Source organism: Cetorhinus maximus, chromosome 3 (assembly GCF_964194155.1).
Source record: "Cetorhinus maximus chromosome 3, sCetMax3.hap1.1, whole genome shotgun sequence".
NCBI classification, from domain to species: domain Eukaryota; kingdom Metazoa; phylum Chordata; class Chondrichthyes; order Lamniformes; family Cetorhinidae; genus Cetorhinus; species Cetorhinus maximus.
In genome coordinates this window covers 3,524,913-3,541,155 of record NC_135881.1, presented here as the reverse complement: position 1 = coordinate 3,541,155, position 16,243 = coordinate 3,524,913, and the positions used below count along the sequence as shown (strand labels likewise).

The 16,243-nt window shown below is 45.6% G+C and overlaps 1 protein-coding gene across 2 annotated transcripts in view; it reads right to left on the bottom strand.

The window, feature by feature from the left end:
• Nucleotides 1-3,157: 3,157 nt before the first annotated feature.
• The window catches only part of shrprbck1r (sharpin and rbck1 related), a 77,108-nt gene continuing 64,022 nt past the window's right edge, over nt 3,158-16,243 (bottom strand). Inside the window, exons 11-14 of one of the 2 annotated variants that reach the window (XM_078536044.1) lie at nt 16,042-16,221; nt 13,527-13,625; nt 7,681-7,824; nt 3,158-5,844 (exon numbers count right to left, since the gene is read on the bottom strand). In XM_078536044.1, coding sequence (XP_078392170.1) covers nt 5,764-5,844; nt 7,681-7,824; nt 13,527-13,625; nt 16,042-16,221 — 504 coding nt within the window. In that variant the 3' untranslated portion in view covers nt 3,158-5,763. The remainder of the gene's footprint in view (nt 5,845-7,680; nt 7,825-13,526; nt 13,626-16,041; nt 16,222-16,243) is intronic. The other variant, XM_078536045.1, reaches the window with a different exon arrangement.

Sequence of the window (16,243 nt, the reverse complement as noted above, 5' to 3'; positions counted from 1 at the left end):
GATATATGATCTCTGGATAGTTGCTGAAGGGATACAGAGTCAGCATCTGCCACATCAACTGGCAACACATTCCCGAGCCTCACTATTCACTGGGTAAAGACCCATCAACATCCTGTCTATTCCTGCTCTTACACAGTTTAAACTCATATCTCCTGCTCCTTCCCAATCTCTTCAAATGCAATAATCTCTCAAATGGGACACTATGCAGTCTTCTCATTGGTTTGTAGACCTCTATCAAGTTGGCTCTTAATTCAATACTGCTCCATAGTAAATAGACCCAGGTCGCTGAGCCAAAAGTACTGTGAATGCTGGAAATCTGAAATAAAAACAGAAAATGCTGGAAATACTCAGCAGGTCTAACTGGCAGCGTCTGTGGAGAGAGAAACAGAGTTAACATTTCAGGTTCTGATGAGAGATAACAAGCTAAAATGTTAACTCTGTTTTTCTCTACACATATGCTGCCAGACCTATTGAGTGTTTCTGGTATTTCCTGTTTTTATTTCAGGTCTTTGAGCCTGAGTAACTGAGCTCCTTTAAGACAGAAATCATTCCAGTAGCTGTCCCCCTGGATCTTTCCATGGGCCACTCTAGCACTGGCCTGCTGAGGAGACTAGTTGCAGGTCGAATTCTGTAGCATTTCTTGCTGTTTAAGGACGGTGCGGTTAGTTCCCCTTGAGGTGGTGGGGGGAAGAAGGAAGTGGTCCCATGTCCCAACTTCCACATCCGGAATACAATGTGTGGAACACTCAAAGATTAACACATCGCTGTCCAGAGTAACCTGGTAAATATAAAATAGACTTTTTTTATTTTCACTTTTGTACATTGTCAAATGAAGACTCAAAAAAACAAAAATCAATACTGAGTATCACAGAGTTAGAGAAACAATCATTATCCATGAAAGTTGCCGTAGTCCCAGAGGACCATAGGCTGCTCTCTCATCAGAGAGAGATGACTGGTGGTGAGTTTAACCTGAGGGTCAGCACATCTCAGGCAAGGGGCGAGGTTGAGAAGGATGACCTCAGCCAGTACAGGAATTGAACCTGTGCTGTTGGCATCACTAACCAACCATCCATACACACGCACACACATCTCTCACCAGACAGTGACTGAGTTACTGGGTGAGACACAGTTTGACTGCACTCCCACTGACCCCTTCTTCCTCAGTCCTACTGAGGGATCCTTGGGTTGGAAGAAAAGCCCACTCTCAAATAGAACACTTGGTTATTTAGGAGTGAAGGGAATAATTGCTGTCTGAAATGGCAGGAACGCATTCTCTCCATATGATTCTTTGCTGTCGAAAGTATCTCTGTCATTACTCATAACCTCCTGTATTCTCGTACAGTACACCACCAGCGCAAAAGTCCAGCTCAAACTGTAGGTGTGGGAGGTGCTGGGATAGATTACTGTGAATACCTCATATACTGTGGTACTGGTTCATGCACAGCCAACTTGGCTGGGGGGAGGCAGTGGTATAGTGACATTGTCACTGACTAGTATTCTAAAGACCCAGAGTCATGCTCTGGGGACCCAGGTTTGAATCCCACCACAGCAGATATTCAATAAAAGAATCTGGAATTGAAAGTGTGATGATGACCATTGTTGTAAAAACCCATCTGGTTCACTAATGTCTTTAGGGAAGGAAATCTGCCATTCTTACCTGGCCTGGCCTACATGTGATTCCAGACCCACAGCAATGTGGTTAACTCTTAAATTAGGATGGGCAATAAATGCTGGCCTAGCCAGCAATGCCCACATTCCATGAACAAAAAAAAACTTACCTTCAATAATATAAAAGCAAAATACTGCAGATGCTGGAAATCTGAAATAAAAACACAACATGCTGGAAAAACTCAGCAGGTCTGATAGCATCTATGGAGAGAGAGAAACAGTTAACATTTCAAGTCTGTATGACTGAAGAAGAGGCACAGAGACTCGAAATGTTAACTCTGTTTCTCAATTTATCTTCAAGTAGCACCTCTCTCCTCCTCCAGGCCATCACCCTCTCCCATCAGTCCCATTCCCTCTCCAAATTTTTATTTTAAAATATTTATCCAATTTTCAAAGTTATGGATTCTGCTTCTCCTCATGTAAGATAATTCTTCTAACCTCTCCCTTAGTTCTTCAGGTGATGGTTGTTTCCTCTCTGTCTGGGATAGGGATGGGGAGGAGAAAGGCTTTGAGTTACACACAAATAAAAACACCCAGGTTCTCTCTCAATGCTGACTCGATAGTTAACCATTTACCTAAAGATGTGTGCGGTATGTATTTGCTTGTTTTTGCTCTGTGACCTCTTAGCAAAGTACTGGTGAAAAACTGCTTTTCCAGTTTATGAGTGACAGTGCACTCCCAGTTATCAGATCTGCATGCCTGGTTAATGAGCAGATCTGCATGTCTGGTTAATGAGCAGATCTGCATGTCTGGTTAATGAGCAGATTTGTATTCCTGGTTAATGAGCAGATCTGCCTGCCTGGTTAATGAGTAGATTTGCATGTCTGGTTAATGAGCAGATCTACATGTGTGGTTAATGAGCAGCAATTCAGAAAATCAACCAGAAGAGGGGCAATTTCAATAAATTACAATGTGCCAGTGAGAATGAGAGATGGGACCTCCTTCCATTTGCACTTTATCACCTTCCTCAGAATTTGACAAGAGTGTAGAAAATATTTCCTCTGCTGGTGGGGTGCAGAACAGTCTGTTCTACTCAATCAGATCACAGGTGATGTTCATCTCAAATCCATTTTACCCATTTTGTTTCATATCCCTCCACACTGTTACCCAATAAAAATCAATAGATCTCAGTCCTGAAAGCTCAAATTGATTCCTAATATTGCTGGGAGATGGTGGTGTATTGGTAATTTCAGTGGACTAGTAATCCACAGGCCCAGTCTAATGCTGTAGGGCACATGGGTTCAAATTTTTAAAAAATTATTTTTTCATGGGGTGTGGGTGTCACTGGCAAGGCCAGCATTTGTTGCCCATCCCTAATTGCCCCTGAACCGAGTGGTTTGCTCGGCCATTTCAGAGGGTAGTTAACAGTCAACCACATTGCTGTGGGTCTGGAGTCACACGTAGGCCAGACCAGGTAAGGATGGCAGATTTCCTTCCCTAAAGGACATTAATGAACCAGATGGGTTTGTACAACAATCAGTGATAGTTTCATGATAATTACTGAGGCTAGCTTTCAATTCCAGATTTATTAATTGAATTTAAATTCCACCAGCTGCTGTGGTGGGTTTTGAACCCATGTTCCTCAGAGCATTAATCTGGCCTCTGGATTACTAGTCCAGTGACATTACCACTACCCTTCCATTAGTAATTTTAAAAAATCTGGAATTGAAAGCTAGTCTTAGTAATGATGACCATGAAACCATTGTTGATTGTTGTAAAAACCCATCTGGTTCACTAATGCCCTTTAGGGAAGGAAATCTGCCGTCCTTACCTGGTCTGGCCTACATGTGACTCCAGACTCACAGCCATGTGGCTGACAAATGTTTACCTTGCCAGTGATGCCCACATCCCATGAACAAATGAAAACATGTATCCACATCCTTTTTTGGGGGAGAGAATTCTGGATTTCCAGTATGAAGAAGTGCTCCCTGATATCACACCTAAATGGCTTGGCTCTAATTATAAATTCATGTGTCCTTGTTCTGGAGTCTCCCCCACCACTAGAAATAGTTTCTTTCTACCCAATCAAATCTCTTCATCAATTTAAGCAGCTGGATCAGATCCTAAACTTAGAACTCAGTCAAAATCCTGAATCTCCGAAAACTAGGGCTGCAGCGTTCAAGTACGTAGTTCACCAGGACTTGCTCAGGACAAGGGACGGGCAAATATATACCAGAGATGCTCACATCCCCAGAATGAATTTCAATAAAAGCTCAGCACCTTTATTTCCTGGCCTCTTGTGCACTTTTTGGTAAACATACTTTGGTTCAATTCAGTGTCAGTGCTGAGAATTATTCATGTCTAGTCCTGATGGGTAATACTGGAGAGCAAAATACTGCAGATGCTGGAAATCTGAAATACAAACAAAATAAAATGCTGGAAATCTTCAGCAGGTCAGACAGCATCTGTGGAGACACAAACAGAGTCAACATTTCAGGTCGGTGACATGTGCAGAAACGTTAAACTCTTTCTTTCTCCACGATGCTGCCTGAGTTGCTGAGATTTTCCAACATTTTCTGTTTCCACAGCATTCTCCAGCTGGGTCAGGTTTAGATACAGCGTGAGATATATGTAGAGCTCTGTTAAAAGGAGCACATTCACTCAACACTTCCTCATCAAGTATCTATAGTAAAATATATTTTGTATTTACAGCCATGACAGAGATTTACAACAGAAACAGGCTAGTGTAATACAGACTATGGAACTTAACCCCATCCCTGAATAAATGGTTGTAATCAGCAGAGTACAAACCGTACTCAACCAGCCTGTGCTTGCAAAATCCAACGCAAAGCGTCTACTTTTAAATGTGATTCTGCAATTGGACAGCACTTGTTGAACAATCCTGAGTGCGCTAACAACCAATTTAAGACAATTAGCCAAGCTCATAACATGGTTCATTTACACTTGCTAGAAGCAACGTACATTCATTCCCATTCTCTGCAAACAAAATGAATATGTTCAAGACTTGCATCTTTTTTGAATTACTCAGGAACTTGGTGAGCCAATAGTTCCCCAGTGCTTTCACCATGGCAACACCTTGGCCAGAGTCAGCATGCCAAACAATCAGCACGCTTTTCTCCCACAGTAAAAATTGTTGTGATCATTTGAAATTTGGCATTCTTGCATTTGTCCTGATGAGTGTAAGACAAAAAGCTTCAGCAACATGTCTCTTTTCTGGGATAAATAACGTAGGATGGAAGGTTAGAGAGAGAGTGTGATTTACTAGTGAAGAAGTCAGTGAGAGAACTTACAGTTTAAGACGATGGAGTCTTCGATGGAGAGCGACATGCATTATCTGGCCAAGAAATATCTCCCATCTTTTCTTCCCTCAGGAACCTTACAACTATCTGTCAACTAACAGGTGTTTTATAAAAATAAAGCAACAGATACCTGGGAATGATAACAGAGCCCAGTTATCTGACCCAGTGTTGTCCAATAGAAATTGGCAGACTGGGCACAGGTGTTGCTATGTTTCGCACACAATCCAGGTAAATGTAAATGTTCCCTACCCAGTGACTATTCATTGAACAAACATCTCCCAGTATTCAATAACCACGGGAGTAAAGCAACCACACGATAAAAAATCACTCGCCCTCCCACCGTTGCATTACACAAAACACACACTGAATGATTAAATTTCTCGAGCACACACACACACAATGTGAATGAGTACGGAGATTACTGACCCAAATCTGTTACTCATCCTTTATCACTTAGTTAAACAGGGTGTGTGGCTAGTATCTGATGTTACAGGGCAACACGGGGATGGTCATTGTCTCTGTTTGTTACCACAGACTGTGGTGACGTAACACTATCAAACTGACCCGCTAGTGAGTCAGGCCTTAGTTTTCGTTTTGAGGCGTGGCAGGTCCCGACACACACAGTCTGTCCCCGCTGCTTGTGAAATGGCCAGCAGAGGTTGAGTTAAAGATCTCCTGTCTGGTATTGAGAATCACGGAAGCCGGACTGTCCATTCTTGGCAGAGTTTCATTGTCCCGTCTGTCAGCTCTCCCCGCTGGTTAATTCTGTCCGGACTGTGTGGGTTCAGTGGGTTTTCCCCCACACTGCTGGATTGGGCTGGGGGAGGTGGGTTGGTCAGTGACAATTCTGACATAGCGGGTGGCACCGCTGACCATTAACAAGACAACGGCATCCTCCATTTGTATCTCCGGGTCCCTGGAGGAGGAGGGAGTGGGGAGAACAGATCATTAGTTATCAACCGGGGAGAAACGGTCAGTGAGTTTCCTGTTGGTTGCGAGTCACCTGGGGGGAGTGGCTGGAGGTGACCTGGGGGGGCGGGGGGGGGTGACCCAGGAGGAGTGGCTGGAGCTAACCCGGGAGGAGTGGCTAGGCTGACCCAGGAGGAGTGGCTGGGGGTGACCCGGGAGGAGTGGATGGGGGTGACCCGGGAGGAGTGGATGGGGGTGACCCGGGAGGAGTGGCTGGAGCTGACCGGGGGAGTGGCTGGAGCTGACCAGGGGGAGTGGCTGGAGCTCAACACGGAGAGCGGCTGGAGCTGACCAGGGGGAATGGCTGGAACTGACCACGGGGAGTGGCTGGAGGTGACCAGGGGGAGTGGCTGGAACTGACCACGGGGAGTGGCTGGAGGTGACCCAGGGGCAAGGTGCAATCACAGGAGCTGGAGCAACCACCGCCACCCCACACCCCCGTCATCCCCACTGCTCCCAGACCCCTGCAACTAGCTGCCTGAAACATCAGTCGTCAATAAAGGGGGCCTTGGTACCCACAATCCTCCATGCACCAGAAAGCCATCTATCTAATGCCTGGTTGTACTGCAGCGCAAGCGCCTGAGTGCACTGCCCGCTCTATGCAGCCCAGCTGTTTGCTGAGACTGGCCAGAGGGAAGGGGAACAAAATTCACTGCCCCCCCACCACAAGATTTATCCTCTGGGTTTGCTCTCATGGTTGTTCCCAACAGTGATCTTTCATTCCAGGAGACAGAAGGATAATTGAGGGGGACTGGAATGGGAGGATTGTCTTATGAGGAAAGGTTGGACAGGTTAGGCTTGTATCCACTAGAATTTAGAAGAGTAAGAGGCAACTTAATTGAAACATATAAGATTTATCTACAAGATGCACTGCAGGAACTTACCAAGGCTCCTTAGACACCACCTTCCAAACCCACAACCGATATCATCTAGAAGGACAAGGGCAGCAGATAGATGGGAACACCACCACCTGCAAGTTCCCCTCCAAATCACTCACTGTCCTGACTTGGAAATATATCACCGTTCCTCCACTGTCGCTGGGTCAAAATCCTGGAACTCCCTAACAGCACAGTGGATGTACCTACACCATGTGAACTGCAGCGGTTCACGAAGGCAACTCACCAGCACCCGCTCAAGGGCAATTAGGGATGGGAAATAAATGCTGGCCCAGCTAGCGAAGCCCACATCCCGTGAATGAATAATTAATTAAAAATCCTAAGGGGTCTTGACAGGGTGGATGTGGAGAGGATGTTTCCTCTTGTGAGAGAATCTAGAACTGGGGGGGTCACTGTTTAAAAAGAAAGAGTTGCTCACTTAAGGCAAAGATGAAGAGGATATTTTTCTCTCAGAGGGGAGTCTATGGAACTCTCTTCCCCAAAGGGCAGTGGAAGCAGAAAAGCAGAATATTGTTAAGGCAGAGGTAGATAGATTCTTGTTAAAGAAGGGGGTGAAAGGTTATTGGGGTAGGTGGGAATGTGGAGCCTCAAGCCTGCCCCACCAATATTTGTTGTCCACCCTGGGGGATGTGGGGAGCTGTCTTGCTTGGTTTCCAAGACTGATTTGTGTTCCCCACTCATTCCCCCTCTCTCATTAAAACTCAAGAATTGCTCTCCTCACTCACCTGTTCCTACTAAAGGTTAATAAACACACATCCTCTGCTCCCTCAGGGTTTTATCCTTCTGACCCCTTCTTCTGTTTCACTCCTTTCCAAGTGTATATTGAGACTGACCCACACAAAATCAAAGCACAAAATAAACGACAGGCTGACTGTTAGCCACCTTACCCCAGGACCCCAGCGGTATCCCTTGGTAACCCAGCAGATCTCCGTGTGACAGACCGGGCACCGCAACCAATCACATCCATCCTTCTTCTGCACTATTATCTTACACTTGGGACAATGCATCGCCTCTCCGGTCTGAACCATTGTCTGTAAAGTGAAAACTTTCATTATTATTAACACAAAGATACATTTACAAAGAGCTTCACTGCTGCTCTTCTCCAAGTTGCTGCCTTAAGATAATCAGTTGAGCCTGTAACGTGGCTTCATTGCTACAAGTGACATACATTTATATGTAAGGACTCATTCTCTGCAAACAAAAGGAATATGTTCAAGTTGGTCGCCTTTTTTGAATTACCCGGGAGCTTGGGGAGCCTCTAGTTCCCCGTTATTTTCTCCTTGTAAATGCCTCAGCCAATCAGAGTCAACTTGCCAACCAATCAACATGCTTTCCTCCTGTAGTATAAATTGTGATTGTTTGAAATTTGTCATTCTTGTGTTTGTCCTGATGAGTGCAAGATGAAAGGCTTCAGCAAAATGTCTCTCTCTTCAGCAAGATTCGTTGCCTTACATGCAATTTCTTATAGAGAATTTCTACATAGAGTCATAGAGGTCTACAGCACAGAAAACGGCCCTTCAGCCCATCGAGTCTTCGTCGGTCAAACAAGTACCGAACTATTCTAATCCCATTTTCCAGCACTAGGCCCATAGCCTTGTATGCCATGGCATCGCAAGTGCATATCCAAATACCTCTTAAATGTTATGAGGGTTTCTGCCTCTACCATCCTTTCAGGCAGTGAGTTCCAGATTCCCACTACCCTCTGGGTGAAAAAATTCTTCCTCACATCCCCTCTAAATCTCCTGCCCCTTACCTTAAATCCATGCCTCCTGGTTATTGATCCCTCCATCAAAGGGAAAAGTTCCTTCCCATCTACCCTATCTATGCCCCTCATAATTTTATACACCTCAATCATATTCCCTCTCAATCTCCTCTGCTCCAGGGAAAATAACCCCAGTCTATCCAATCTCTCTTCATAACTAAAACTCTCCAGCCTAAGCAACATCCTGGTAAATCTCCTCTGCACTCTCTCTAGTGCAATCACATCCTTCCTATAATGCGGATTCCAGAACTGCACGCAATACCCTAGCTGTGGCCTAACCAGTGTTTTATACAGTTCCAGCATAACCTCCCTGCTCTTATATTCTATGCCTCGGCTAATAAAGGCAAGTATCCCATATGCCTTCTTAACCACCTTATCTACCTGTCCCACTACCTTAAGAATTGCATACCAATTGCACATTAAGAACATGCACACCAAAGTCCTTCTGATCCTCGGTACTTCCCAGGGTCCTACCATTCATCGTGTATTCCCGTGCCTTGTTTGTCCTGCCCAAGTGCATCACCTCACACTTATCCGGATTAAATTCCATTTGCCACTGATCAGCCCGTCTATATCCTCCTGTAATCTAAGGCTATCCTCCTCACTATTTACCACCCCACCAATTTTCATGTCATCCACGAACTTACTGATCAACCCTCCTACATTCAAGTCTAAATTGTTTATATATACCACAAACAGCAAGGGACTCAACACCGATCCCTGTGGAACTTCACTGGACACAGGCATCCAGTCACAAAAACACCCCTCGACCATCACCCTCTGCTTCCTGCCACTCAGCCAATTCTGGATCCAATTTGCCAAATTGCCTTGGATCACATGGGCTCTTACCTTCGTTATCAGTCTCCCATGCGGGACCTTATCAAAAGCCTTGCTGAAGTCCAGGTAGACTACGTCAAATGCATTGCCCTTATCTACACACCTGGTCACCTCTTTGAAAAATTCAATCAAATTGGTCAGACATGACCTACCCTTAACAAAAGCATGCTGACTGTCCTTGATTAATCCCTGCCTCTCCAAGTGTAGATTGATTCTGTCCCTCAGAATTGCTTCCAATAGTTTCCCCACCACTGAGGTTAGACTGACTGGCCTGGTTTATCCCTTCCTCCCTCCTTGAATAACGGTACCACATTGGCTGTCCTCAAGTCCTCTGGCACCTCTCCTGTGGCCAGAGAGGTATTGAAAATTATTGCCAGTGCCCCTGCTATCTCCTCCCCTGCCTCACTCAACAACCTGGGATGCATTTCATCCGGGCCTGGAGATATATCTACTTTTAAGCCTGCCAGACTACTTAGAACCTCCACCCTTTTTATGCTAATTTCTTTAATTATATCACAGTTCTTCTGCCTGATTTCCATACCAACGTCGTCCCTCTCACTTGTCAACACTGACACAAAGATTTCATTTAGAACCTTAACTACCTCTTCCGGCTCCACACACAAATTACACTATGGTCCTTAATGAGCCCTACTCTTTCCCTAGTTATCCTCTTACTCTTAATGTACTTGTAAAATAACTTTAGATTTTCCTTTATTTTACCTGCCAATGTTTTTTCATGCCCTCTTTTTGCTCTCCTAATTTCCTTTTTAAATTCCTCCCTACACATTCTATACTCCTCTAGGGCTTCCACTGTTTTGAGCCCTCAGTATCTGCCATAAGCCTCCATTTTTCTCTTTATCCAATCCTGTATATCCCTCAACATCCAGGGTTCCCTGGATTTGTTGGTCCCACCCTTTGTCTTTACTGGAATATGTTGGCCCTGTACTCTCCCTTTTTCCTTCTTGAATGAGTCCTACTGCTCTGAGGTAGATTTACCTAAAAGTAGCTGCTCCCAGTCCATTCTGGCCAAATCATATCTGATCTTATTAAAATCGGCCTTCCCCCAATTTAGAACTCTGATTTCTGGCTCATCTTTGTCCTTTTCCATAACAACCTTGAATCTAACGGAGTTTTGATCACTATCTGCAAAATGCTTCCCCCACTGATACCTCTACTACTTGCCTGGCTTCATTCCCTAAAATTAAGTCCAGGACCATCCCCTCCCTTGTAGGACCTTCTAGTACTGGCTTAAAAAGCTCTCCTGGATGCATTTTAAGAATTCTGCTCCCCCTAAACCTATCACACTATGACTAACCCAGTTAATGTTGGGAAAATTGAAATCCTCCACTATTACTACCCTATTATTTTTACATTTCTCTGAAATTTGCCTACATATCTGCTCTTCTATTTCTCTCTGACTGTTTGGGGACCTATAGTACACTCCCAGCAATGTGATTGCTCCTCTTTTGTTTTTCAGTTCTACCCATATGGCTTAATTTGAGGAGCCTTCTAAGATGTCATCCCTCCTTACTGCTGTAATATTGATTCCTTGATCAATATTGCGATACCCCCTCCTCTTTTACCTCCTTCCCTCTCTTGCCTGAAGACTCTATATCCTGGAATAGTGAGCTGCCATTCCTGCCCCTCTCTCAACCATGTCTCTGTGACAGCAATGACATCATACTTGCGTGTGTTAATTTGTGCCCTAAACTCATCTGCCTTATTCGTCAGACTCCTTAAATTAAAATAAATATCATCCAGCCTTGCCAAACGCCCTTGTGCCTTAACTGGCTTATAATTTCTATGCCTTCCAGACTCACTTGCTCTCTCTTCCAATTTTGGCTGTGCATCTCCCCCTGCTGAACCTCCTCTCAGGATCCCATCCCCCTGCCAAGTTAGTTTAAACCCTCCCCAAAAGCATTAGCAAACCTCCCCGCAAGGATGTTGGTCCCATTCCGGTTCAGCTACAACCCTTCTGCCTTGTACAGGTCCCACCCACATAGAGTTTCTTATATAGAATTTCTACATAGAATTTTTTATATAGAATTTCTACATTGAATTTCTTATATAGAATTTCTACATAGAATTTCTTATATAGAATTTCTACATTGAATTTCTTATATAGAATTTCTACATTGAATTTCTTATACAGAATTTCTACATTGAATTTCTTATACAGAATTTCTACATTGAATTTCTTATATAGAATTTCTACATTTACTTTCTTATATAGAATTTCTATATTGAATTTCTTATATAGAATTTCTACATTGAATTTCTTATATAGAATTTCTACATTGAATTTCTTATTTAGAATTTCTACATTGTATTTCTTATATAGAATTTCTACATTGTATTTCTTATATAGAATTTCTACATAGAATTTCTTATATAGAATTTCTACATTGAATTTCTTATATAGAATTTCTACATAGAATTTCTTATATAGAATTTCTACATAGAATTTCTTATATAGAATTTCTACCTCTGTAACATCACCAGACTCTGCCCCTGCCTCAGATCAAAAGTATAGAAAAATAGCACAATACTAGACCATATGACCCCTCAAGCCTGTTTCACGATTCGTATGATCTTGACTGAACTTGTACATCAACTCTCCTTTCCCACCCGATCGCCATATCCCTCGATCTCCTTAGAGTCCAAAGGTCTATTGACCTCTGCCTTGAATATTCTCAGCGATGGAGCATCCACAGCTCTCAGAGGTAGATTTCCAAAGGTTCACAACCTTCTGAGTGAAGAAATTCCTCCTCATCTTAGCCTGTAATGATTGAGACTGTTACCTCCATGGTCTAGATTCCCTGCGAGGGGAAGCAACCTCTCAGCATCTGCCTGAGAACCCTATACATTTCAATGAGATCACCTCTCATTCACTACAGGTACATTATACTCAACCTCTCATCCCAGGAACCAACTAGTGAACCTCTGCTATACTGGCTCCCAAGCAAGTATATCCTTCCTTAGATAAGAAGACCAAAACTGCATGTAGCACTCCAGGTGTGGTCTCACCAAAGCCTTGTACAACTATAGCAACTGTCTTGCCAAAATCCTCATCTATGTTTTTGTTAGCTCTGTCCGGCAGCCCATCTTTCACCCTCTGCAAACCTGAGCTCATCCAAACCTCTGCTGCCAATGTCCTAACTCGCACCAAGTTCTACTCACCCATCATCCCTGTTCTCATTGTCCTACATCCTCCTGGTTAAGCAATGGATCAATTTTAAAATTCTCATATATGTTTTCAAATCCCTTCATGGCCTCCCCACCCCCTGCATCTCTGTAATCTCCTCCGGCCCCACAACCCTCCGAGATCTCTGTGCTCCTCCAATTCTGGCCCCTATTCCATTCTGACTTCCTTCACTCCACAATTGGCAGCCAAGCCTTCAGCTGCCGAGGCCTTCAATTCTGGAATTCCTTCCTTAAACCTCTCCGCCACTCTCTCCTCCTGAACACATTATCTTAAATTTTTGACCCAGCTTTATGTCACCTGCCCGAATATCTCCTTGTGCGTTTCAGTGTTTGATTCTGCTCCGTGAAGCACTTTGGGACATTTTACTACATTATATAAATGGACATTGTTGTTGTACTTGGGTCCATCATAGGAAAGGTTGGGGGTGGCAGGAGAAGGAAGGACCAGAAACAGCGAATGCAGGGGGGGGGGGGAGAGGAACTGGAAGCAGCGAATGGGAAGAGGGGGAGGGACTGGAAGCAGCAAATGGGAAATGGGGGAGGGACTGGAAGCAGAAATGGGAAGAGGAGCAGGGATTGGAAGCAGCAAATGGGGAGAGAGGACAGCAGGACTGGAAGCAGAGAATGGGTTAACGGGCTCTGCCAGTGCTGCCATGTCTTAAAAAGGTTAAACTCCCTCATTTTCTTCATCGACAACATTTCCTCAAACATTTCTTTTTCCTGAGCTTTTCCTTTTGAAATTCTCTACCAAACCGAAACCTTTCCAAGGATTGAATCCTGTTCCATTTCTGGAAAGGCTCTTCTAGCCCCTCCCTCACATTCTGGGATAGAGGAGGAGGAAAGCAGCCTTCCCTACACTCCTCCTCACTGGGTCTGCTCACTTTCTCATTCTCCTAAAGTCCACAAGCTGCTTCAATCTCCAGCCTTTACCTTCAGCATCTCTGTTGTGCGGCGTGCAGCAGAGTCGTTCACTGCTCGGCAACGCAGGTCATCCTGATATTGTTTGCAGTTCATTCCTTCGTGAATTGCCTGGGATGGGGAAGAGGGAGAGACAGAGTGAAACTGACGCCGCTTCCTAGTGATGCTGAGGCAGGAGATGGTGCAAGGGGCCCTGGGATGTTGCAAATTGCCCAGTCCCTCCCCCTCTCCTGCTCATTGGCCGGGGGGCGGGGGGATGGTTAACCTAGTTCCCCTGGTCCATCCCCATTCATTGAGGAGCAGGATTTAACCATCCTGGGCACAGAGGGAGATACGTATTCCCGCCGACAGGGATATTTTACAGGGGAGGGACAGGATGTGAAAGTGGCTGGTTGCTGAACGCATTCGGACGGTCAGTTTCAATAATTAACGAGCCGCTGATTTCTCAGCCTGCTGGTGGCAGAGACCCTCCCAGGCACCAGCTTCATGGAGGCAGCGGCCCAGGATGGGGGCAGGCGGGGGCGAACATCAGGGCCGGAGGCTCCATCGACTAATGAGGGAGTTGCAAGCGAAAGCCCCCACACACCCTAACCCCTCCAACAGCCATCAATGGGCCATTTGGAGTGACCTGCCTGTAGCTACTAAGAATTTTAATTTACAACTTTTCCTTCAATCCTTCCTCTCCCAGTGGGGCTGCCTCGACTCCAGCTGTCCACACTCTGATTCGGCCAGCAGCACCTAAAGCCTTTTAAAAAATGTATTCTTTCACGGGATGTGGGCGTCACTAGCAAGGGGATGTTGCCCATCCCCAATTGCCCCTGAAATGAGTGGCTTGCTCGGCCATTTCAGAGGGCAGTTACCAGTCAATCACATTGCTGTGGGTCTGGAGTCATGTGTTGGCCAGACCAGGTAAGGGCGGCAGATTTCCTTCCCTAAAGGACATCAGTGAACCAGATGGGTTTTTACAATGATGGTTCCATGGTCACCATTACTGAGACTAGCTTTATATTCCAGATTTAATTAATGAATTTAAATTCTAACAGCTGCCGTGATGGGATTTGAACCTATGTTAGCCTGGACTTTTGGATTACTAGTCAAGTGACATTACCGCTATGCCACCATCTCCTCGTAACAGCCCACCCAGTCTAATCCCACTCTCCCCCTCACTCCCTGCACCCTTTAATATCCCACCCAGTCTAATCCCACTCTCCCCTTCACTCCCCGCACCCTTTAATATCCCACCCAGTCTAATCCCACTCTCCCCTTCACTCCCCGCACCCTTTAATATCCCACCCAGTCTAATCCCACTCTCCCCCTCACTCCCCGCACCCTTTAATATCCCACCCAGTCTAATCCCACTCTCCCCCTCACTCCCCGCACCCTTTAATATCCCACCCAGTCTAATCCCACTCTCCCCCTCACTCCCCGCACCCTTTAATATCCCACCCAGTCTAATCCCACTCTCCCCCTCACTCCCCGCACCCTTTAATATCCCACCCAGTCTAATCCCACTCTCCCCCTCACTCCCCGCACCCTTTAATATCCCACCCAGTCTAATCCCACTCTCCCCCTCACTCCCCGCACCCTTTAATATCCCACCCAGTCTAATCCCACTCTCCCCCTCACTGCCCGCACCCTTTAATATCCCACCCAGTCTAATCCCACTCTCCCCTCACTCCCCGCACCCTTTAATATCCCACCCAGTCTAATCCCACTCTCCCCCTCACTGCCCGCACCCTTTAATATCCCACCCAGTCTAATCCCACTCTCCCCTCACGCCCCACACCCTTTAATATCCCACCCAGTCTAATCCCACTCTCCCCCTCACTCCCCACACCCTTTAATACCCCACCCAGTCTAATCCCACTCTCCCCCTTACTCCCCACACCCTTTAATATCACACCCAGTCTAATCCCACTCTCCCCCTCACCCTTTAATATCCCACCCAGTTTAATCCCAGTCTCCCCCTCACTCCCCGCAACATTTAATATTATAAGGAAAAATCATGGAATCTTTTACGTCCACTTGAGAGGGCAGATGGGGTCTCAGTTTAATATCTCATCCAATGGATGGCACCTACAACAGTGCAATGCTCCCTCTGACAGTGCAGCACTCCCTCAGTACTGACCCTCTGACAGTGCGGCGCTCCCTCAGTACTGACCCTCCGACAGTGCAGCACTCCCTTACTACTGACCCTCTGACATTGCAGCACTCCCTCAATACTGGCCCTCTGACAGTGCAGTACTCCCTCAGTACTGACCCTCTGACAGTGCAGCACTCCCTCAGTACTGACCTTCTGACAGTGCAGCACTCCCTCAGTACTGACCCTCTGACAGTGCAGTACTCCCTCAGTACTGACCCTCCGACAGTGCAGCATTCCCTCCTTACTGACCACCTCCACCTTTGGAGGCACTGTGCTTTGAGTTTAATGGTACTCTAGGTGAGTTTAATGGTGTGTTTAGTGGTGCTCTAGGTGAGTTTAATGGTGTGTTTAGTGGTGCTCTAGGCTGTCCCTGTTGAGCTTCACCTTGCAGAGCAGGCAGTTGAGCTTAAAGCAGATTGGGCAGGGGAATTCATTGACCATGTCCTCATAGATACACCAGCCCCTGCAGTCCGCTGTTTTGCAATGGTAACTGTTTTCACTGCTGCTCTCTGCGACACTCATACTGCGATCCAGGAATTTATCATAGTCTTCAAGCGAAACCAGCTGAGAAACACAAATCCAAGAG